Source organism: Harpegnathos saltator, unplaced genomic scaffold (genome assembly GCF_003227715.2).
Source record: "Harpegnathos saltator strain DR-91 unplaced genomic scaffold, Hsal_v8.6 scaffold779, whole genome shotgun sequence".
In the NCBI taxonomy this organism is placed as follows: Eukaryota; Metazoa; Arthropoda; class Insecta; order Hymenoptera; family Formicidae; genus Harpegnathos; species Harpegnathos saltator.
The window spans coordinates 751003-775852 of NW_020230625.1; the positions used below are offsets into that span (position 1 = coordinate 751003).

Below are 24850 nucleotides of genomic sequence, written 5' to 3' on the forward strand. Positions count from 1 at the left end.
ACTCCTCTCGCCAATGTTACGGGCTTATGCTCTATCCCTATATTCCTGTGTATGGGTGGGACATATTTGGTCTGTTCTTTGTAGTTGCACTGTTGAACTGGTGTAATAAGTTAAAGTGAGACAAATATATTATAATATATTATTTCATTATACTTTCCTATTTTCTTCTTCTCAAGAAATACTTTGACACACAGTATCTACAATATAAAACATAATTATAGATATTTACCTTTCCACCCAAGTGTGGAAATGGTATGTGAAATATCGTTTTAAGATATGACTTCCACTTTAAGGTCTTCTGAAAGAAATAGACGAGATGAATCATCAACTGCAACGAATGCACAAGTCAAATATGTCTCACCGCGTATATTTCATTTTTCGCCTTTCGTTGTGAGTTACTGCGCAGGCGTGCTCCGCAGGCGGAACAATGGCCGCGTTCAGCAGACTTAACAGTTGGACAACATTACTAGATTTACCACTGAATCTCACTCTTGATTGGTAAATATTTCTGGGTCTATGAAGAATCTAAAAGAATCTCCAATCACAGACAATAATCACTAAGCGCTCTCTGATCACTTTGTTCTACTGAACGCGGCCATTGGCTACATATTATTACTGGATCATTTTCAGATGATTTCAGATATCTAGCCAATGAAATAATTTTGTGTTTTTGTTAGAACCACAGACGTCTATACTATACTAGATTGCTAACTTCTCAAAAGAGCTGTGTCCCGCCCATTTTCCGGTTCGGCCATGAAGACCGCCAAGCATGGCGGCGGTATGTTTTGTAGTGTGTATGTGAATACCCGATACGTATGTAGTAGTGCGTGGTGGTGCGTATGACATCTGATGTGTCTACTACTATTTATGTTAGTAAAACTGCAAATCTATAAACGAGATAATGCTGAATAAATATTGTAAATTTTAAGGATACGAACAAGAAAGAATATCATTTAAAGATGTGTGTATTAATAAGGTGTTGCTAATCTAAGTGTTTGGTAAAGGTTAAAATTAAATTGAATATATACAGTTCAAAATATGTCAAAGTATTTGTATTAATATTTTTTACATACATATAAAGAATAAAATGCAACTTATGTGTTATTAAATAATATTAATTTTGTAAATTTGTGTCTGTTACTTGCAGGATTTCTATCTTTCGTTGTTTTTGTAAGTGAATACATTCTAATATTAATAATATTAATAATATTAACATAATATTAATAATATTAACAATGTTTAATTGCAAGATAACCCTCACATATTACAAACCTCGAACATTTATTATATATAAATGTATTCTACTTACTTAAATAAGTGATATCCTTTTTTATTCGTATTATTGCAATTAATGCATTTTTATTGTATTAATGCAACATGTACTTGGCATTATCTCGTTTATATATTTGCAGTTTTACTAATATAAATAGCAGTAGATACGACACATCAGTGTAGACACATCAGGTATCACATACTTACAGTACAGCACTACTATACACGCATCGGATACTCACGTACGCACTACAAACACACACCGCCGCCATGTTTTGGCGGTCTTCATGGCCGAACCGGAAAATAGGCGGGACACAGCTCTTATGTAGGTCAAAGATCGAAGTTATCAATCTAATATAGTATAGACATCTGTGGTTAGAACATACCAATGTATCCTCGTTGAAATACGTGATTCCTTTAAAAAATTATTCGAGAGATTTTGTTTTTAAAAAGATTATTTCTGTTAAAAACTTATAATAAGTGAATATACTCATTCTTAAGGCTCGTCTACATTAGCTGTAAGAGTAAGGTTGTAAGGTTGCAAGGCACGAAATGAAATATTTTCATTCGCTGACAGCTTACGTTACAGCCTTACAGCCTTAAGCTAAGACTCCATGCATGCGGTGAGCTCCGGCAAACGGCTGCGGTGACCAATCAGAAGACAGACGCATGCCGGAGCTTGCCGCAACCGGACTTGCGCCTCCCTCCTGATTGGTCATCGCAGCATTTGCCGCAGCTCACCGCATGCATGGAGTCTTAGTTTTAAGCTAAGACTCCATGCATGCGGTGAGCTGCGGCAAATGCTGCGATGACCAATCAGGAGGGAGGCGCAAGTCCGGTTGCGGCAAGCTCCGGCATGCGTCTGTCTCCTGATTGGTCACCGCAGCCGTTTGCCGGAGCTCACCGCATGCATGGAGTCTTAGCTTTACTCTTACAGCTATTGTAGACGAGCCTTTAGTGTTGGTTTCAGTAAAGGCCCATCTACAATGGCTGCAAGAATAAGGTAAGCGTAAGCAGTAAGAAATGGACCAACCATAATCGATTATTCTTAAGCCAGCAGCACACGGTGCTTGTTTTCGTGCTGGATTGCTTGCTGGATGAAAATATTGCATTCTGATTGGTGCATTTCTAAAGATGGAGGAAATGCACCAATCAGAACACAGTATTTTCATCCAGCAAGCAATCCAGCACGAAAACAAGCACCATGTGCCGCTGGCTTTATAATATTATTCTTATAATAATCGATTGTGGTTGGTCTATTTCTTACTGCTTACGCTTAGAACCTTATTTTTGCAGTCATTGGGTGCATTCAGTACTACAACCGCTCACTGAGCGCTAAGTGAGCTCTTGTATCTGATTGGTGTATATTTTTATATCTAAAGGTATATACCAATCAGGTGCAAGAGCTCACTTAGCGCTCAGTGAGCGGTGTAGTACTGAATGCACCCATTGTAGATGAGCCTTAACATTAATCGTAATTTTTATCGGATTTCCCACTGTAAAGCTAAGACTCCATGCATGCGGTGAGCTGCGGCAAATGCTGCGGTGACCAATCAGGAGGGAGGCGCAAGTCCGGTTGCGGCAAGCTCCGGCATGCGTCTGTCTCCTGATTGGTCACCGCAGCCGTTTGCCGGAGCTCACCGCATGCATGGAGTCTTAGCTTTACGCTAAAGCTAAGACTCCATGCATGCGGTGAGCTGCGGCAAACGGTTGCGGTGACCAATCAGAAGACAGACGCATGCCGGAGCTTGCCGCAACCGGACTTGCGCCTCCCTCCTGATTGGTCACCGCAACCGTTTGCCGGAGCTCACCGCATGCATGGAGTCTTAGCTTTATGTCGATACAAAGAACAAACCTTAAACCGCAGAAATAAAAGAAACAAATCTAACCTATAAGTAAATTGCCGTGCCAATAAATTAATTTGCACGCAAACAGTACGATTTAATACAAGTAAGTTTTATCGAGTATGAACTTTTGAGTTTGAATTTGCGATTCATTCATACATATTAATGCTATTAATCGTGTTTGAGATTATATGTACAACATTACTTTGAAGTTATAGTCCTCTATTAACTAATAAACAAATTTTTTTAATATTTTAAATTCTTAATATTCTAATATTTCTTTTTTTGCTTAATATTAATGTGTTTTATGTATTCTTAAATTTATACAACTATCATTTTTTTTATAGAATATAACATGGCTAAAGAACGTGGAGTTTTCAAAATTCTTTGGAATAGCTTTATATCTTCTCTAAAACCCCGTTATTTTCGTCGTAAATTAATGGGCGAAGACTATTACGGTACAAAATACTACGAGGAGGAAATTCGTTATTCTAACCGGCAAAGGCCGCCTCGATCTTTCGAGCCAATAAACAAAGAAGATTTTACACAGGAATTGCCAGCAGAGTGGGAAGCTTGGTTACGATATCGCAGAAAAGATCCACCTACACGAGAAGAAATAGAAGATAATTATCAATTAGCAATGACTAAGAAAAAGAATGCTGGTGAATTGAAGCAGAAATATTCCCAAGATAACGAATGTCCCACTCTGTCTATTTCTGGTGTGAAGACACCAGGAAACTTTCCAGTTTATGAAGATTACAAAAATAATGACAAATCATAAACTAAAACAGAATTAGTGCAAATCATAGTTAAAATACTTAATAAAAGTTTGAAAAAATAAAATATAATTTTAGATAATATAATTTTAGGGAAGTTAATAAACAATCCTTTAATTTTATAATAAACAAAGGTAACAATTTTATTGTTATATAACGAACGAATATTTCAGTAAGATCTTATTTCATACCAATCTTTCATAAGAACATTTAATTTAATCCCTTAAATTGGACAATGTGGATATAAATACCCCTAAATAGCTATATGTAAAACGATTTATTATTCTATTGTCTCTATACACATGTGTAAATTAAGATGTATCGCTTTCATATACAACTGATATTAATCAACTTTTAACTGGAGCAGTGTAAAGAGAAATCCGAAGAATTCTGAACCTTTTTTTTTTTCTATAAAGATATTTTGATTAAATAACTATAGAACTATATGTATACATACATATAGTTCATGAAACAAAATTATTATAAATGTTTATACTTTTGTACACTTGTTTCACATATTTATATTTGATTAAATTAGGTTTCTTTTTATTTGTTAAACATAGTCTGTTTATATTATAGCAAACGTTTTTTGAACAAATTAAATTGCTTTATAAATTCGTGACATAAATTATTACACGAAACTCGGGCATTCCAGTTAAGAATTAATATTAAAGTTATAACAATGTGTGGTATTGCTAGAATAATGTGTAAGTAGATATACGAAAATCTGTCCTTTAAGAAAGTAGTAATTTTCTACCATATAATTGCAATATAGAACAACAAATAACATTACAAGTTTCATTTTGTTTTGTAGAATCGAAACTTGAACGTACAAAACATTATTTTAAGATTGTTGCAAATTCAATTTAACTTACTTCCCTCAAATAATGCTTTATCATTCGGTTGTCTACTACACATTCTTTGCGACAGTTACTATTAAAACTTATTAGAACCATGAGAATATCGTACGCGTCTGATATTTTTGCCTATTCCGCTCAACGCTATACTGTAAGATTTCGTTATAAATAGTGATTGTGTGAAATAGCGGGAAATCTCTCACATGGTTGTGCCGGTTAACATTAAGTGACACAACTTGCCTATAAAATTGATAGAAACATAATACACTGCAAATCGGAGTGATATTCTACACATCAACCGGAAAAATCGCTATTATCAAACAAGGCCTGATCGTACAGTTCTCCTTTAACCAATCGTCCACCGAAATAACGACCATTCAATGAGTCTCTTGCACGTTCCGCTTCTGAAACAGGATATTAAAAACATTCAATTATGATTGCACAGGTATAGCAAACTAAATATTAGCAAAATGATGAGCTTTGTAAATATATGAATACAGAAAATGTCGCCGCATTTCAATTAGTAATTTTAATTACTTAAAGTAAATGTAATTATAATATATTAAATATAAAGTAAATATAATTATAACTTTTATTATATATATTATAATTTAAAGTGTGTGTGTGTGTGTGTGTGCGTGCGTGCGTGTGTGTGTGTATATATGTATATATATATACATATAAGTATACTTTACCGCTCATTTGGGAAAACTCAACAAATATCTTCACGATCACTTCAGCATTTTCGTCGTCCTCAGACTGTCTTTCGTTATAAATGATAACTCGCTCGACTACGCCGAACTTTGAACACTCGTCCTGAATTTCTTCTTGCAGGCTCTCATCCACATCTTCCGGTGCTACCATGTTTCTTAATATGACGACTCGAGATTCAACTTTACGCATGAGCTTCTGCATGACAAGATGGCGCGCGCTTTGACCTTTAATTGACATATTTTCCTGCTGTTGCAACGTCTGTGGCTCCGTTTCTTCCAACAACTTTTTCTGCAATTCCTCTTGTTGCTTTTGATGAGCGGCTTGCTCTTGCGCTCGCCTCATGATATCGGAACTCGCGGTCGTAACTGGTATCTAATAATGAATAATCGCAATTGTATAACTAACATTTTTGTATCAGTTTTTCTTATCATGAGAATCTTGCAATTTATAAGCTAATCGAGACAACACGTATATTATCTTCATCATATCAAAAGATATTTTTACAAAAGTACTCACGACTGGCGTGCCAACAATGGTAGGAGCGACGACTGCAGGAGGCGGTATGACAACGGGCTGTCCAGGAATCGGCTGGATAATCGCTGGCGGTCGTGTTAAAGTTTGCGGTATGGCTATACCAGGAGGAGGTATAACCGGCGCTACTGTTGCTACTGTCGGCGGCGCCATTATTGTTGCAGGTGCAATGGTCGGTCGTACCACGCCTGGCAGAGCTATAACATTGTATCCACGTAAGTATTTCGCAGCGCACTTTGTGATATCTAAAGGTCACGATGCACTGTGCGCCTTTCCACCAAACAAAAGCGAAAGCTAGAAACATCGACATAAGAATATCTGAACAGAGCATTCTACGAGAGGAAGATTTAGTAAACAGTGAAAAATAAGGAAAAAAAAATTACAATACCCCGGATATATTCGACTTTATACCAGCTTGCGTTGAAACTTGCACTTGCAAGTGATTGAAGTAGTACCTTTGAGAAGATCTACTACGTCAATTTATCGCAAATTGCCAATGTATTGTAAAATGTATACAAATAAAGCAAGTACGTGCGAAACGGCTAATAACAAATCGAGCTAAATAGAGCCGAAGAAATTGATGCACCACTTTGCACAAATTAAACATACATGCTCCGTTCGCATATTCTTACGTGATTGGAAATTCGCAAACCTTGATTCAGTATTGGTGGTGCAGCAGCTCCCAATTTCGTCAAACCTAATGCTACTGCATTACTCGCTACCGCATCCATGGCTTGAATCTTCGCAGTCGCAGCTGCTGCGGCAACTGCGGCCGCAGTAGGCATCATACTTGTACCACTGGGTGGTCCCATCAGAGCGTTCGGCGGTGTAATTGCTCTGCCCACTCTCAGGTACTGACCACCGAGATCGAACAAATTCATAGAAGCGATAGCCTCTAACGCAGCCTGCATAGTTTCGTACTCGATGAAACCGTAACCCTTGTGCCGGTGCGGAGAACTGCCCTGTGCGAGTTTACAATAGGTAATAGGTCCAAAGGCCTCGAAGACCGACTTAATGTCTTCCTCAGTTAGATCTTGATGTATCGATGCGATATAAATGCGATTGTAGTGTTTACTCTCCTCGGTAATCTCGTCGATCACAGACTGTGCTTGCGGCATGTTTGAGGGCCTTCCAACTACCTAGAAGGAACAATCGAAAGAAGGCGAGGTATTGATCTCTCCAGTGTTATGCTAATAATATCGCAAGACTACTCGCTAATAATAAGGAAAGCTCATGAGACGTGCGGTTGATCAGTTTTCTCCGATCTTTGCATCATGACTTCTCCTTGTAAGTAAGAATACAACATAAGAAAATAATTGATGTAGCAACAAACACGATAAAGGAAGATAAAATCTAAAGCAAAATGTACAAAGGTAAGGAAGAAAAATAAAGGAAACGAGATACTATGCATTAGCAGGATTTTCGAGCAAATCGTACTCTTCGAAGCCGCCGCGATGCAGCAATTCGTGCCCGAAGATGCCCGAGTTCGCTCGAAGATCGTTAGCTATATAAAGTATTGGATAAACTAAATAAAAATTTGCCGACCTCCGGCGGGATGATAGGAGGATTGCTGGGGGACAGGAAATTCGTTATATAGGTACGTCCTGCTACCTTGATGTTGCGTCCACCAATCATGACACCGTTCATTTGCTCCAATGCAAGCTGTGCTGCTTCGGGTATCTCGTATTCAACAAAGGCAAAGCCTTTGTGCTTCTGCGTGACGGGATCCCAAGACATATTGATGGACTTGATGGGTCCGAACGGCAAGAAGGCTTGCCTGATAGTATCTTCTTTTAATTCGAAACTTATGCTGCCGACGTAAACTCTGTATCGTACACAATCATATTCAGTTATTAATTATATTTATGTCATTCATCATAACGATATGTACGTGTATTTTCTCCTACTAATAATAGCTTGTTTTACTCGAGATTGCGTTACAATTATTCGTATTGGAATTGATATGCGTGTGTAGCTCCAGAGATTAATTTTAATACATTTTCGCAAATATGTAAGAGATACACGCAGAAATGCATATCCCAAACAATACACAATGCTTCATTTTAGAGACATCTAAGCAGGATTTGATGAGTTAATATAATATATATGGGTGAGTTAACATATATTTTCTAACTAAATTATGTTGGAAGTTAAAAACCTGTAAATTTAGCTAAGTTAAAAGTTATTTAAATTAGATAAAAACTAAATCAAAAGTTAAATTAAAATTAAATTATTAAAGTTGATTATGCAAATCAATGTATTCTCTTTTGTATAGTTAACTTTTCAATCATATATTAAAAATTCATGTGAAATTATTAGTCTTTTATAAAAAAAAAATGTTCAATATTATTTTCTTGTAAAAGACTAATTATTTCATATAAATTCAACATGTAATTAAAACATTAATTATACAAAAATATTGCTTTGCACAATCAATTTCAAAAAAATTGATTAAAGTTAAAAAGTTGAATTAACTTTTTAACACAATTCTTAACTGAATAAATAGTTATTATTACTCAACTCCACATCTAAAAGATGTCTAAAACAAAAAAGATTTAGTTTAGACAAATGTATAAACATATTATATTAATAATGAAACGAAATTAATACAACCCTTTTGAAAAGATATGTTACGATTGAGAAAACAACAATCAATGCGCAACAATAGGTAAACGAGGAACTTTCGTTAAAAGCTACAAAAAAACAAGTTTCTGTAATTTGTTAGTATGATTGGAGAAAATGTTTAATAATCTTGATGTAAAGAGAAGAGTGACTTAAAATTTTCTTCACACTTAGCTCTACCAATAAAATAAATGCATCTTAAAAAATATAATAATAGGTATAATTTAAGCTTAGGGTATATAATGGAGGGTGGGTCTCTTGCGCACAATGTTTCGAGGGCTAAGACAAAGAACAAACAAACCTGCACATAAGGGCGAGAGCCTGTTGTCGCTGCACCTGATTCCGTTGACTAGCCATTTGCTGCAACACAAAGGACCATAGGCCTCCCATTGATATCCCTTCCCCTTACAAATACACCATGTATCTCATTGATTTAAATAACCCCCAAGCTCTTTTACCATACCGACTTCTTCGCTCGACTTTTATAGTATTAATTATTGTATTGAGATTATCGTTCAAATCTAATAAGTATTGTAAGAAAAATGCAGTTACAAAATAGTCCTAGTGAGATTGCGAAGTAGGATATTTTCATCGAGATGAAACAAAATATTTAGAAAAATGTATACAATTCTTTCTACCATGTCGAAAGCAACCGCTTCAAGTTGAAGCATATATGAACTCTGCCATGGTATTTAAAAAAATATAAATATGATTTGAAAATTGGTACAAAACGCGAAATGAATTTTTTACTTTAGAAAAATATATAGATCGTACTTCAGGAAAAATAATATACTATGCATATTTCAGAGTTTCCAAATTACATTTCTTAAACTTAAAATTCATAGTTATTCTTTCAAATAGCTTTCAGAAGGCTGATCGAGTTCAGAAGTGCATGTTCCAATCTTCATCCGAAAAGATCATGCACAAAAACTTGTCCTCTTCCTTCGCATTGGCACAGCTCCGCTCCCGCCGACTATTATCTTAAGATTATATCTAATCTTCTTTTACAGTAGCAACTTAAGGAAATGTTTAGGAGTGTTGGATCGTAGGCTCGATTTATCGATTTGTCTTGATTTGGTTTGGTTGACACTAACCTGCACATTAGCAATAAAACTTGCTGCCGCAGGACCAATCTATTCTTCTGCAGGGAGAAAAAAATCAACTAGTCAGAATCGATTTGATCTGAATTTCTCAATTCTTTCTTATTTCCATATAATTTCATTATAATTTGGCGCGACTCGGCGGGATGAGCTTTTCTCAAGTTAAGTCAAAAGCGCATATGAAATCGTTATGATTGGTAAAGAGCTAAACGAGGGAACAGTTTAATATTCTAACATTTTGTTATATTAAACATAAAGTATCTCAAAATATGTGAATGTCAGAATTTTATATATGTTACATTCAATTACCGAATTAGCTTCATGAATGATAAAATTTGGTAAATGAATCAAGAGTTTAATAAGAGTTTCAAACAAGATTTGGTTACTTTTGTTTCTTCAATAAGCAAATTCAGTACAATTGTTACACATCTTATATCCATTGTATATTCTAAAAAAAAGTTTTAAAAATTCGAAATATATATTGATATGTTCAAAAAACGTTAAAAATAATTGTTTATACAGTATATCCAGCATCATGATATATGAAGATTCTAAGAATTATATACAATGGAGTAGACGCAAAGTTGGGTATTATTCAACAAGTTTTTATTTAAATAAAAGATAATAAAGTATCAATCATTTTTTTTAATTACCTATTATTTTTAATTTTTTCATTATTTATTTCAAGTGAAACTTACCCAACTCTGAAAAAAAATGTGTATGTGTGTGTAACATATTGAGTTCAAAAATTACCTGCTGTTGATGGGCCAATGTTTGCTTCATGAGGACCATTTTGATGCTTTGTTCCATCGCATATTTCTTCGCCCTGTTTACTGTATCTTGCTGTTCGGATGTGATTTTCGGTAGACCAGCTCCTAATATGCCAGGCAGTGTCAGATACTTAGCGCCAGGTCCTATAGTATAATAAAAATATCAAATGAGTTAGATCGATCTACAGAACAATTTAAAGAAATAGAGTATTAATTTGCATCAGATCTTATCAGCAAAACGTCCATTAAATTTGCATGTCAATGTTCAATATAACTTAAACTGAACAGACTTTAAAGAGTCACAAGAGTTAAAATTATACATCATTTGCGAATTTCTTTTGTGCAAATTAATTCAACTTCAGGGTAAAATAGTAACATGCATTAGAAATAATGTAATGATACTTAAGGAGGAAAGGAGTTCATTAAATATATATTTTAATCTAATAAAAAAATATATATTGTATATTCACATTTAATGAAAAATGAAAATATATACATTATACGTACCAGCAACGACCTGACCTATCTGATTGAGATCATATATGGGGCCTGATAAGAACTCTGTTGCGTTTCCTACGAAGAAATCATGCGTTAGATAAACATTCGCATCAATGTAGGCAAGTATTAGGAGAATACTTGAAACATATCATTTTCAGGTACGATATATAAACGAGTTACATCAGCGAATCATCTCTCAGTAATTCAATTCAAGAAATTTAGGCTTGCTTTTTCATCAACAAGCCTTTGTTCGATTATATCTTGTAACTCACGTTGCTTCAAGAAATGAGAGATTCTGTTATATCTCTTTTGTTCCTTTTGATACATTCTTAATATATAGTAATTTTACACGATTGTTATTATCTCAACAATCGGATATCGCGAAAATTAGCCTCAACCAATCAATGTATATAGCTCGACGACCTATTACCCTAGACTAGTACAACTTCAGCTAATCGCATTGATTGCAACGCGAACAATAGTTATTTCTATTTATTAGAGGAATGTCTTTCTTTTCTCCCCCTTTTTTTTATTTTTTAACATGGGAGTAATGATGCCGTGCCAGATATCAGCCGCTATGTTAAAACCGTACACGTCCTCCGAACTGTAATTTCACAGAAATTAAAACGATCAAGGAATAATATTACAAACTCTTCACATCCATTTAATAAGAGTAACTTGGGTATGTCAGTGCGCGTGTAATGTGTAACTGTGTGATTGTACGTGATATATGTGTATGTAGATTAAAACGTGAGACATATTTGTGTATAAAAGCGCACACATCGAAATGAAGAGAGACATAGGCCGTATCTCTCATTCGATGCTGTTGGAAGACAACCAAGTGTAGATTCATATGATTCGATTTTAGAAGACCGCGGGTAAGAGATTTATCGGAATTATTGTCAGGAGCGATGCTACGGATGAACTTTTGTGAGAAAACCGAGATATATATTACATGAGATATATATATCATGAAACAAGTATGTGCGTCACGACTAAATCACTTATAGTCGAGGGAGATATTATCAAGATCAAAGCTCTAGCTTATGCAGTTTCGCACAATCAGCCCCGAAAATCTGATTACTCATAATTAGATTAGGTTTCATACGATCCTAACCAATTTGGTCTGCTAGTCTCTGAAACAGAAATCAGAACACGTTGTAACGTTTTACGTCAGAAAGAGATTTCCCTGTTTCGTTCGTTTAAAGTTTGTTCGACTATTTCGTGAATTAAGGACTCATATATTCGATTAACAGCTAACCGTGTTCATGGGCTGAGCAATGACGGTTGTGCGCAAATTATCCGAGATTGAGGCGACGCACTCAAATCTGTAAGCACAAAGCAAAGGAGAATACTCTCAGTGCATTTTCTGCGCCATGTCCTTAGTCTCTGCCTTTTCCAACCTACCACGTTAATTAAGCCTAACACTTGTTGCGTAGCAATGGCGAGATCATAATCAACGTAGGCGTATGATATTGTATTGGGCACGCGTGAATTTCTCTCTTTTCTCTCTCTCTCTCTCTCTTCCTCACTCTCTCTCTCTCTCTCTCTCTCTCTCTCTCTTTTTCTCTCTTTCTCTCTATTTTGCCACGATCACAGTATACGAATGACGTCGCGGATCGAGTTGAACCGCACAGTCGATATCAAGGAAGTCGTATCACGTAATTTTGAACATTACGGTTCAACTCCTCAATGTATGCATATGTCGCCTACATGTACACACTCGGACATCGTTATAACGTGCCTAAAAAATAGCGCGCGACGAGAAAGGAGACAACCATCGCATCATCCCGCGCATAGATGATGGAACAAAGTAAAACGAACGGAGAACGGAGGAGTATGAAGTGAAGTGACAGGAGAATGAACACCGTATACACCGTGTCGTACATCGTTGTATACGACATCGATGGCTATATCGACGTCCAAGTGCTAGGGACTTATCAACTTTCGTTTACACCTGAGATGCAAATGTATAAATGGATGAGTTCTCTTAAACGGCAATTTTAACGTACACCCTTCGCCATTGCCACTGTCGATTATGAGCCTCTGAACACTTCAAGATTTGCTTTCACGTTTGTTACCGTCACTGACAGTGATAATTTCGTAGAACAATTACATGTTCTGAGCTACAAGTCTCTCGATTAATTGCATATTTTACCGGGTATCGCGAAAAAAAGACGAAATTCATCTCTGTCTGTCGTAAGATGAAGCTACATCATTTCACAGAGGAGAGAAGAGGCTCGTAATCGGGACCAGAGAAACTACCCTAAAATGCTGACCTATCTAAAATACGCATCATATTTGGTACTCGACAATAGATGCTGTATCAGTGGGAGTTTGTAAAAACTCTGATTTGTTCTGTTCAACGAATGTTGAGATCTCTTTCTTTGTTTGGCGCACGCTCATGATCACAGCTCAGTCGTAGGCCACGGATTCTGTACTGTCTCTCCGCTGTAACATCTCAGAACAGAAGGACAACCATACATTAGTGTGATTTAGCGCCAACAACAATCATCTATTACCCTAGCCTACGAAAATTTTTATGTTTAAACTGCTTCTGAATTCAGACCATTCTGCAGTTTATAGAGTCTGGCAGCATTTAAGAGAAAACTAGCACCTGAGTGTCCTAAGTAAAGTAGCTATATTGTATTTCCTCGTCATGTTCTCGCTTTAAATATATGTATATATATATATATATGTATATATGTGATACACTTGCTGTTGCTTCACTGTGTTCATTGTGTTTCCCATTCTAACACAGTTATACATACAATATTTTAGCGATTACGGGCATAGCAGATATTTAGCTGCATTAGCAATTTACCTTCCAACTTAGCTTTCTTGTTTGGTGGTTCCGTATTGTTTTGTGACGCTGGTGCCTACAAATGAAAAAAAAGATCCAATTATAAACTTGGCATCAAGAAATTATCCTGATGAAAGTAAAGAGAAGTCAATGGCAGATGGTATACACTCTGCAATTAATCTTGTTCTTTTTGCATTCGTTGAAAGACAAATTATTTGGATGTTGCTAAAGATGCAATTGTCTTTAATAAAAAAAAAGAAAAAAAAAACATTAATGTCTATATGTTTTCATCTCTTATAAACTTCACGAGACTAACATCGCCCTTCTTGGGTATCCCTCAGTAAGCGTAGCGCAATTTACGGCTGGACGTGAAAAATCGACACGCGTCCAGCCGTCATGGTGATTCGACTACGTAAGAGACAACTTCACAACCGCCATCATGCTGCGGATGGTTAACCCGCAGTGATATCGCGATAAGGCTGTGTTCGTCGCGAATCAACTAAGAGAAAAAATAGCTTACCATCGCCATTGTCCCGTTCATCGTTTTTCCACACTGCTGCTGCAAAAAGTAGAAGAACGTCCAGAGACCTAGCAGATGATCCTCACCAAGCTCACAAGCCACACGCGCGAATCGCTCGTACTTTCGTTACACCTCTTTACGGAAGGAAGCAAGAGAAGCACGCTACGACGTTCCTCAAGTCAGAATATATGTCGGAAATTGCGATACTTATCGATTGCCAATACAAAAACATGTAAATAAATCAATGAGTATATTTCATAAATGCATTGAAATATTAATTTAGAAATTTTATATTTATTTAAAGATTTATTATACGGGGTACATGTTTATCAGAAAATGCGAGCTTCTCGCTTATAGTAGTCGTTTTGAATTTAGTAGTACATTCGTGACAAATCTTCATGGCTATCGACATATATTCGAGGGTTAGAATTTAAACGTGAGCTTAGGTGGGTCTTTCTCTTGTTAACTTCCTCAATCGTTGATACAGTCTAATACGCAATTATGGAGGACAAAGGCTTTTTTATCAAAATAGTGAACAATGAAAAGGTAAGATCTGACAGTAATTATTTGCACATGGTGCCCCTGTGATTCATCATGACATTTTTCTGTAGAATCGGACTCTTTAATTGTTATTAATTGACGATACCCTTGTATATTTCTAATTGTTGATTTGTGTACCTTATAATTTAGGGTAAAGGGATATTCTCCAAACGTGGATATAAGGAAGGAGATATCATATTAGAAGAGAAGCCTGTAGTCTCTTGTCAGTTTTCATGGAACTCTGACTACGGATATTTAGCCTGTGATCATTGTATGAGACCATTGGAAACTGCTGAAGAAAATGCTCAGCGGCTAACAGGAAATCCAAACATTGCTTTACCTAATAGCGAATGCTGTGAAACGAATAAGAATCTGATGACTGAGTGTCCCTCATGTGGGACCAAGTATTGTAGCAGAGAATGTCAAGATGAAGCATTCCAGAGGTAATTATAAATTGTATTTCTCAATGATACAATTATATTTCACAACTTATTTGTGAAATATTTTGATATATATATATATATCATACTGCATATATATTTTAGATATCATAGTACATTGTGCCTGCAATCAAGAGTTAAAGATGAGAGTCATCCTTTAACCCAATTAAATGAAACATGGAAACAAATACATTATCCACCGGAAACTGCAACAATTATGTTGCTAGCAAGAATAGTTGCTATGGTTAATCAAGCAAACGATAAGCAGGATATCTGCTCAATGTTTTCACAATTTTGCCATCGTACTGTGAACGATATGCATCCGATTGAACATAATTTCTCAAGAGGGAAATTTGTAGAACACATTGACATTCTCCGGGAAATGATGAAGAAAGCTCTCAACATTGAGTATACTGCACATGTATGTTAATGTATACATATACAGAGTACAGCTAAAATCGTGGTACCAAAAAAGGAATGATTTCACATGAAAAAATAAATGAAAAAATATAGAGTAAATTTTTTCACATAAAGTTTTATTTTTGGAAAAATGAACTTTGAAGTTTTATCAGGTAAACATGTATAATTTATATCTGTCATACGGTTTGACATTAACCTTTATAAAATATTTCTCATAGATATCGACTATCTCATCAAATCAGACTACTCATCAGATATCGACTATGTTCTCTCCTTGTCTCAGTTCCATTTCTCAGTTTGTGTCAAACTATCATATAAAACTAATTTTTCGATATGATAATGATTCATAGTTGGGAAGTTTGAGATTTATTAAATTAAAAATTTATGGCAAAATAGTGTATTGACTTTTATAGTTACCTGATCTTACACCACTTAATTTGGAAACATAAAGAATTTAGTTCATATTATATAGGATCAAAATTGAAGAAGAAATCAAAAAAAGATATATATCATTCAAGTATTTGAAACTATAAAAGCTTAATCTATATTGGCAAGAATTCAGCAATTTTTATATAAAGTACTGCACCTGTGTGTTACATAATAAGGAGACATTTTTAACATCTTATTTCTTAGTAAAATAAAGAAATTCTTATCACTATATAATATATTTGATAGAATTTCAAAGTTGATTTTCTCAAAAATAAGGTTTATGAAAAAAATTTATTCTACATTTTTAGCTTATTTTTTATGTAGAATCATCTCTTCTGGTTGTACCATAATTTTGACTACACTCTACATATACTAATAATAATAACATAGCTATATGATAATATTTAAATATGCATAGTAATGTTAATGTTATGGTTTCTAGTGGTTTACACCAGATGGATTTAAGAGTTTATTAGCCTTGGTAGGAATGAACTCACAAGGAATCGGTACAAGTCCATTCAGTCGTTGGGTAAAAAATGTTTCAGCTCTAGATATGCATAAAGATCAAAGAATTTTTATTGATAAATTGATAGATCGAATTTACGATGAAATGGAAGAAGGTAATTTACATATTTTTCATCACAGAAGTGTCGACTGAATATTATATCCTAGTATGAACTAAAGTTTTTATTTTTTTTTTCTATCAGTGGTAGGTTCATTTTTAGATAATGAAGGATCTGGTCTCTATATTCTGCAATCAGCAGTGAACCACAGTTGTATGCCGAATGCAAGTGTTGAGTTTCCTTATTCGAATAACACATTAGTGTTGAGGGCGATACGGGACATACAACCTGAAGAGGAAATCTGTACGAGTTATCTCGAGGAGTGCGAGCTTGAGAGAAGTAGATATTCCAGGCAGAAGGCATTAAGTTCTCTGTATCTGTTCGTTTGTCATTGCGACAAATGTCAGTCGCAAGCCAATGATCCTGACATGACTTCAGATGAAGAAGAAGTGGAAGACGAATGTAGTTGAAGGCATACGAGAAATATTGAGATATAATAATCTGTAATACGCAAATTTACGGATATATTGAATAATAAGATTTAACTTACCATGAACACGTAACGATTATCTAACATCCTCTCTTTGTTACAATTCATCTGAGTATTATGCACACTGAGCATTTATTGTAAAGATCAACAATGTGTGTAGTGTAGATATAATAACATCCATATATATATATAGTATACTATTTAATATAAGCTATATAATATAAATATATAAGCCTGAATGAAATTTTGAGAAAAGTACTTTTATTGATATGATAAAAGTTTTAATAATATATATATATATATATACATATATATCTATGTAATAATATGAAATATATAATAAAAACTTAACATTTTAGATCTTTTATCTTTATTGGTTAGTTACAATAAATATTAATTTTTTACTGCTGCTCCATCATTGTCGCATTGTACTTTTTACACAGGTTTAGATTATTATTTATTATCTACTCATGATTCAATTTCTGTAGACCTTATGCAGACTTAACACCTTCTCTTTATACAAAAGAACTAATTTTAGAATTCCGTGAAAACTATACACGCACGCGGGTGTTATTATTTATAAAACATTTTACAGCCATTTACTGCAATGGTCACAATTACGCTAAGTACAATTTTTTTCAATATACTAATAATAATCAGTAGTAAGCATTATATGCGAGTTATTGAATGATTACTTTTTTATAAAAGTGTCATTATTCTCATTACTAAGTGTCAGCAGGCTTGAAGTGTCAATTCGTTCTTACCTAGTGTTATAAGATTGGTTATATATTCGGGTAATGGCAATACAAATATACGTTTTTCAATTAAATTGGACAAGAATCTGGCTACATTGTGGCTACGAAATTCCCAACTAAAACAATAAGAAATAAGAACGAATGATAATGTACAAAAAATTTAAATCTAATGATCAATTTTACGATTATATCTTTATCTGTTAATTTAATAAAAATACACATATAAGATATTATTCTTACTTCATATGTATAGTATCAAAGGGTGATACGAGGGCCAGATCACGATGTTGTATAGATTCTTGTGGTCCTCGTATAACCAGCGATTCCAAAGTTGGAGGATCTTCACCAAAACACTGTTTCGCATAGTTTGTCCGTTGTGTAGTTTGTGTATAATTTATACCAGTGTTTCTATAGTAAAAATCACTTGTTATATACGATGACATATTATATAATACATACAATTTAGTTGCAAAATACCTACAATAGATAATAACTATAATACATATTTTGGTTGTGTTATACAAAGATGGAGGAAATATGATCTTACTTGATGATAGGATCAGATGCTTCATATACCAATGATCGATTAAGATCTGCAGCATGTAAAACACCTTGTTGTTTGTTCCATAACATTCTCATCAAAGATCTGATATCTCTACCTGTAAGTTTAATTCTCTTGCTGTCTTTATAGCCCAAGGTAGTAGCTATTGCTTGTATAAAATCACTAGAAACATTTTTCTTCGAACAGAAAAAATATTTGTGTCCCAAAAATACAGCAAAGAAGAGTGGTGTAACAGATATAGATTGTTTCTTCTTCTGCTCTTTGATATATACAAACGTGATATCATTATATGTTACAACTTTTACATTTACTTGTATACCATTCGAATAGAACTCAGCTGTGATATTTTCTTCAAGTTTACGTTTTCCAACATAGGTTATTAATTTGTTTAAATTTGTTAATTCATAACCATACCATGTCTTTCTTTTATTGTGTCTACTTATATCTAAAACATTATGCGTTACTTGCATAAATAAAGATTAATAATTAGGATAAATCATACATATGTATAGATATAGATAAAATCATTATTTTACCTGTCACTTCTAGTATGGCTAATCTGTCATATAGATCTTTCTTTTTTAAATTTGCAATCTACAAAAATAACATAAGTCAAATATAAAAATATTATTATAACAAATTTTATATGGATTAAGTTAGTACTTACATTAATAGCTTCTTCAATGACACGCACAACATTGATACAAGTAAAATTTTTGTGGTTTTTGACTAATTTCGACTTGACACGACTCCAAGTTATCTCTGGGAAAATTGGCATTACATCACGTTCCAACTCTTCGAATTTGAACCTTCTTATCACGTTGTTTATTTGACGCTGAATAATTGGCAATGATGCTATGATATTTAAAATAAAACGGTTATTCAATTACTAATCACAAACCGCATAACCTTCAAAATACTTTACAGTCCAATCGCTCACTTTACGTTTATACTAACCCATATTTTTTGCTGTAAATAACACCGTTGTGCAATTAATATAATTGCTGTAGATTCAATAATGTTGTAATATTCAAATTCATTTAACTTTTAAGTCAAATTACATGCTTATGACAATCGGCATACTTTTCCAACGTACGTTTGCATGCATTTAGGTTGGAGCTACCATAACGTTAAGCGTGGTCTACAATGGCCGTAAGCAGTAAGGCCTGATCTACAATACGTGTCGTAACTTGTAAGCCGTAAGAATTGGCGAATCACAGTCGATTATTACAAAAATAATCAGCTATAATTGGTTAGTTCTTACGGCTTACAGCTTACAACACCTATTGTAGACCAGACCTCAAGGTCATTCTACAATACGTGTCGTAAGTTGTAAGCCGTAAGAACTGACCAATTATAGCCGATTATTTTTGTAATAATCGACTGTGATTCGCCAATTCTTACAGCTTACAACTTACGACACGTATTGTAGAATGACCTTAAGGCTCGTCTACATTAGTTATAAGAGTAAGGCTGTAAGGCTGTAATGTAAGCTGTCAGCGAATGAAAATATTTCATTTCGTGTCTTGCAATCTTACAGCCTTACTCTTACAGCTAATGTAGACGAACCTTAAGAAGAAAGCGTGAACAGTAAGGGCCATCACACATAGAAAAATTTTAACCGTAGCCGTAAAGTTGTAAGAAAACTGACCAATCACAGTCGATTATTATAATGTCACAAGAGAATGGATCGACTGTGATTGGTCAGTTTTCTTACAACTTTACGGCTACGGTTAAAATTTTTCTACGTATGATGGCCTTAAAGGCCATTGCACGTAAAAAAATTTTAGACGTAATCGTGAGACCGTAAGCAAATTGACCAATCACAATCCAGCATCTCGAAATATACGAATTGTGATTGGTTAATTTGCTTACGGACTTACGGTTACGACTAAAACTTTTGTACGTGCAATGGCCTTTAGGGTCATCACACATAGAAAAATTTTAACCGTAACCGTAAGGTTGTAAGAAAACTGACCAATCACAGTCGATCCTTTCTCTTGTGACATTATAATAATCGACTGTGATTGGTCAGTTACGTGTGATGGCCTTTAAGCTGCCATTAAGGTGCCATTACATGGGAGCGTCGAGCGTCAAAGCGTCCAACCAATCAAAGTTCCTTGTTTTTATCCGTGAAATAAGAAATAAAAAACTGATTAGTTGGACGCTTTGACGCTCGACGCTCCCATGAATTGGCACCTTAAGCAAAAGCATTTTTCGTTGTTTGAACAAAATACGAAGAGGATCATTTCATAATTATGATATTTTAAATTAAGAGGATCGCTTGCAAAAGGAGCTACAGAGTGATTTTTGAAAAAAGATTCTTAGGTCATTTTCTCGCACGCATAGATGTCTATACTATACTAGATTGCTAACTTCGATCTTTGACCTACATAAGAGCTGTGTCCCGCCTATTTTCCGGTTCGGCCATGAAGACCGCCAAAACATGGCGGCGGTGTGTGTTTGTAGTGCGTACGTGAGTATCCGATGCGTGTGTAGTAGTGCTGTACTGTAAGTATGTGATACCTGATGTGTCTACACTGATGTGTCGTATTTACTGCTATTTATATTAGTCAAACTGCAAATATATAAACGAGATAATGCCAAGTACATGTTGCATTGTTAATTGCAATAATACGAATAAAAAAGGATATTACTTATTTAAGTAAGTAGAATACATTTATATATAATAAATGTTCGAGGTTTGTAATATGTGAGGGTTATCTTGCAATTAAACATTGTTAATATTATTAATATTATGTTAATATTATTAATATTATTAATATTAGAATGTATTCACTTACAAAAACAACGAAAGATAGAAATCCTGCAAGTAACAGACACAAATTTAATATTAAGACAAAATTAATATTATTTAATAACACATAAGTTGCGTTTTATTCTTTATATATATGTAAAAAATATTAATACAAATACTTTGACATATTTTGAACTGTATATATTCAATTTAATTTTAACCTTTACCAAACACTTAGATTAGTAACACCTTATTAATACACACATCTTTAAATGATATTCTTTCTTGTTCGTATTTTTGAAATTTACAATATTTATTCGGCATTATCTCGTTTGTAGATTTGCAGTTTTACTAACATAAATAGTAGTAGACACATCAGGTGTCACATACGCACTACCACGCACTACTACATACGCATCGGGTATTCACATACACACTACAAACACATACCGCCGCCATGCTTGGCGGTCTTCATGGCCGAACTGGAAAATGGGCGGGACACAGCTCTTTTGAGAAGTTAGCAATCTAGTATAGTATAGACATCTGTGCTCGCACGTCACGGGGTGTTTATGATAAATCGAACTCGAGTTAGTTCCACTAAGACTGAAAGGTATGATAGGCACGATCATCTACAATCTTCATGATTTATGACAACTTAATGCTGTTCGATAAATCGAGTAGAGTAGAGTAGGCTAACTTAGCAGTGTCGTGTGAGACAGTCAACAATATTTTATCAGATAATATAATTTTATAAAATATTAAATAATTACATTAAAAAACAAAAAGTTGTTAAATTTTAGGAAAATTATAAATATTTATTTAAAGTAATTATGAAAATATATATTTGTAGAATATTCGAAGTAGGAAATTCAATTATTCTAACCTATTTATGAATAATGGATTCACACTAAGAGGGAAACATCAGTCTCGGCCGTGTGTCGGGAAGCATAGTCTCGGCAACGTTGCGAGTTAGAAGGAGATGGAACGAACACATTCTATCTTTCTCTCTCTCGCTTGGCTCGTCAAAAGAGCCGAGCGGTGGGCGAGGCCTCAGGCGGATAGACGGGAGCAGTTTCTGTGTCGTGTGCGCGCGCGTGTGTATGTGTGTGTGTGTGTGTGTGTGTGTGTGTGTGTGTGTGTGTGTGTGTGTGTGCGTGTGTGTGTGTGTGTGCACGGTGCGTGTATGCACACGTACGTCACGCACACTTTAAATGCAACACACGAATACAACTACTCTAGAAAACGCTTGCCGGAGTATAAATACCAACGTAACGTTGAAATATTTGGGGAAAATAATTTTGAGTACAAAAAATTTCATCTTATTACCATATATTTATATATCGATATAAATCGTATATCAGTTTCTTGATCGTCATTCGCGCGGTATTCTCGTTCGCGATCGTGCAATAAATAAAAAAACTTTTTCTGTTCTTTTTATATCTCGTGATTTTAGCTGTAATATATCACTTCAGTTTTACAAAATCTATTTGTACATGGCTGCTGCTTGATGACTTACCGGATTCTCTGTTTATATGTGTGCATATATGTATATTTTTCAGTCTTCAGGCACAACTCTCGATGCTGCTACAGCTAACGGAGAGGGGACGAGGAAGACGAAACAGAGGAACTAACAATAGGGTTGGCAGAGGCGGTAGAGGCGGCAGAGGGGGCAGAGGCGGAAGAGGCAGAAAAGGCGGGTATATTGTTATATATAATATATAAAAATATTTTATTAAGGTACCCTGGCGGAAAAAATTTTACAAATTTATACAAAAAAATAAAAATAAAGTACAAAAACGACCAAAAATAAGTGTCAGAAACTATGAAATTCTACATAAATTTACGAAGTCCTTAAAAAAATTTATTTGAATTTACAATGTGCTACAAAAATCTATATAAAAATGCTAGAATTGGAACACTTATAATTTGTTGTACTTTTCTATTGTATACTTGATTTATAAAATTCTCAGCAAAACTACGTCAAACTACAAAAAATACTGATATTCTACAAATTCCTATGTCCATAAAAATATAGTATACTACAATGAAATGCTAGAATTAGAATTTTGTAGATTTTCGTAGTTTTCGGTCGAAACTTATAATTACATTGCTACGATTTGATCTACAAATTACAGGGCAAAATTACGTCAATTTCTATTATTAGCGATGTTCTACGTATTTTTTATGTCGAAATAAGTGTTGTATAAATAAAGAAATGTTACAATGGAAATAGTTGTGTAAATTTTTTTTATGTTTTGTGAAAACGCGTAGTTTATATTATATTTCCAACAATATATACTTGAATAGATGTTTTCACAAAAATTGTTACAATGCAGTATACTATTTTTTGTGTACAACAATCCATGTTCACGAAAAATAGTATATTGTACTGTGAAGATTTTGGTACAAACATTAATTGATTTACATATTGTTACAAATAATTATAATATCTTCAATTACCCTTTTCCACCTCAAACAATTAAAAACTGATAAAACAATTATTTTTAGTTAAATATATAACTTATACACAAATCTACTAACATTTATTCAATATTAATAACTTCTTCAATTAAATGAATAATATTAATAATAAATAATTTTTAATAAATTTGTGTACAAATTTGTACTATTTTAGTGAAAAGTACAAATATTAATTAGCAGTAATTGTAATACATTGTACAGCCGTAAAAATAAATCGGTATTTGCAATTATATGTAAAAAATTGTTGTATTTTATGAGAAACTGCATTGGATTTAAAATTACGTAGTTTTACGATATGAAAATTCTTGTAGATGTGCATAGATATTTCTAAATATTTATAATATTCTACAAAAAATATTTTTATTTCTACAGACTTTGTTGTCTTTCAATTTTTTAAATATGTATATTTTTGTAATTGCTTCAATAAAATTGTAGATTTTTACAAAATATTACTTGCAATGATTTCTAGGTTATAGAATATTGTAATTTGTGGTATTATTTTATATAAAATTCTACAAAAAAACAAATTTCTCTACAAATATTTACATCTATATACAAATTTCTACAGATTTCTATTTTTAGTAAAAATTTATTAATTCATATCTCATCTTTGCGACTTTGATTATAATAATAATATCCTAGCATAAAATGTATTCAAAAATATTATTTCACATTCACGAAATTTCGTCGTGAATTCTGCTTTGCATGTCATTTGCAGATAACACAAGGCCGCGTACCTCCGAAATGAGTTGTTACTTATCGTTGCTAAGAAGTAAACGTTTTTTAGAGCTCGTTGTATCTCTTTCCGTGCGTTCATTCGCTTATATATTTTAATTAATTACAGAGTAAATGTTGAGAAAATTACAAAATGGTATAACCACCCATTCTATTTGTTTTTTCACCCATTCTATTTGTACACTGCGGCTGCTTCATGAGTTACTGAAGTCTGCCCATACTGAACAAATATCCAAAATACATTCAATGGATATCCTATAGATATCGCGATATCTAGAGAATATTCATGACATACATATTGGATATTTGTTCTATATGGATATATATCAATGAAATTCACAAATTTTACAACGTTTTTCATTCGAATAAC

The 24850-nt window shown here is 34.0% G+C and overlaps 4 protein-coding genes across 8 annotated transcripts; 2 read left to right on the forward strand and 2 right to left on the reverse strand.

Moving 5' to 3' along the window:
- Positions 1-3089: 3089 nt before the first annotated feature.
- On the forward strand, positions 3090-3947 carry LOC105189967 (NADH dehydrogenase [ubiquinone] 1 alpha subcomplex assembly factor 2). The gene is made up of 2 exons (XM_011152415.3): positions 3090-3222; positions 3464-3947. Exon 2 carries the CDS (start codon positions 3472-3474, stop codon positions 3895-3897), a length of 426 nt encoding a protein of 141 aa, XP_011150717.1. The 5' UTR covers positions 3090-3222; positions 3464-3471; the 3' UTR covers positions 3898-3947.
- Positions 3948-4397: 450 nt separating this feature from the next.
- Positions 4398-14479, reverse strand: hfp (Poly(U)-binding-splicing factor hfp). 5 transcript variants are annotated; one of them, XM_025306412.1, is made up of 12 exons: positions 14308-14462; positions 13809-13863; positions 13264-13444; positions 12246-12312; positions 10994-11059; positions 10470-10630; positions 8918-8976; positions 7606-7819; positions 6647-7133; positions 5980-6191; positions 5445-5835; positions 4399-5153 (listed from the first exon to the last, which is right to left on the reverse strand). In XM_025306412.1, exons 6-12 carry the CDS (start codon positions 10524-10526, stop codon positions 5044-5046), a joined length of 1530 nt encoding a protein of 509 aa, XP_025162197.1. In that variant the 5' UTR covers positions 10527-10630; positions 10994-11059; positions 12246-12312; positions 13264-13444; positions 13809-13863; positions 14308-14462; the 3' UTR covers positions 4399-5043. The 5 variants fall into 5 exon arrangements, with proteins under 5 accessions (XP_025162199.1, XP_025162197.1, XP_025162196.1 ...); XM_025306411.1 differs by lacking the exon at positions 12246-12312; XM_011152412.3 differs by lacking the exons at positions 12246-12312; positions 13264-13444 and having other exon boundaries at positions 14308-14479.
- Positions 14480-14678: 199 nt separating this feature from the next.
- On the forward strand, positions 14679-17387 carry Smyd5 (SET and MYND domain containing, class 5). Its single transcript, XM_011152411.3, has 5 exons — positions 14679-14853; positions 14998-15290; positions 15393-15708; positions 16579-16756; positions 16844-17387. Exons 1-5 carry the CDS (start codon positions 14809-14811, stop codon positions 17167-17169), a joined length of 1158 nt encoding a protein of 385 aa, XP_011150713.1. The 5' UTR covers positions 14679-14808; the 3' UTR covers positions 17170-17387.
- A 161-nt stretch (positions 17388-17548) lies between these two features.
- On the reverse strand, positions 17549-19686 carry LOC105189964 (uncharacterized). The gene is made up of 6 exons (XM_011152410.3): positions 19464-19686; positions 19174-19361; positions 19043-19100; positions 18492-18951; positions 18185-18352; positions 17549-18060 (listed from the first exon to the last, which is right to left on the reverse strand). The coding sequence occupies exons 1-6, from the start codon at positions 19465-19467 to the stop codon at positions 17922-17924; spliced, it is 1017 nt and encodes a 338-aa protein (XP_011150712.1). The 5' UTR covers positions 19468-19686; the 3' UTR covers positions 17549-17921.
- Positions 19687-24850: the final 5164 nt, after the last annotated feature.

Excerpts from the sequence above, each read along its gene's own strand:
- LOC105189967 (XM_011152415.3), top strand. The coding sequence starts at position 3,472 with ATGGCTAAAGAACGTGGAGTTTTCAAAATTCTTTGGAATAGCTTTATA.
- hfp (XM_011152412.3), bottom strand. The coding sequence starts at position 14,328 with ATGAACGGGACAATGGCGATG. Across the intron at positions 13,864-14,307 it reads TGAACGGGACAATGGCGATG|GCACCAGCGTCACAAAACAA; the intron begins GTAAGCTATTTT and ends TTTCATTTGTAG. Across the intron at positions 10,631-10,993 it reads GATAGGTCAGGTCGTTGCTG|GACCTGGCGCTAAGTATCTG; the intron begins GTACGTATAATG and ends ATTATACTATAG.
- Smyd5 (XM_011152411.3), top strand. The coding sequence starts at position 14,809 with ATGGAGGACAAAGGCTTTTTTATCAAAATAGTGAACAATGAAAAG. Across the intron at positions 14,854-14,997 it reads AAATAGTGAACAATGAAAAG|GGTAAAGGGATATTCTCCAA; the intron begins GTAAGATCTGAC and ends CTTATAATTTAG. Across the intron at positions 15,709-16,578 it reads ACATTGAGTATACTGCACAT|TGGTTTACACCAGATGGATT; the intron begins GTATGTTAATGT and ends TATGGTTTCTAG.
- LOC105189964 (XM_011152410.3), bottom strand. Across the intron at positions 18,952-19,042 it reads AGCCATACTAGAAGTGACAG|ATATAAGTAGACACAATAAA; the intron begins GTAAAATAATGA and ends ATAATGTTTTAG. Across the intron at positions 18,061-18,184 it reads TTTGATACTATACATATGAA|TTGGGAATTTCGTAGCCACA; the intron begins GTAAGAATAATA and ends TTATTGTTTTAG.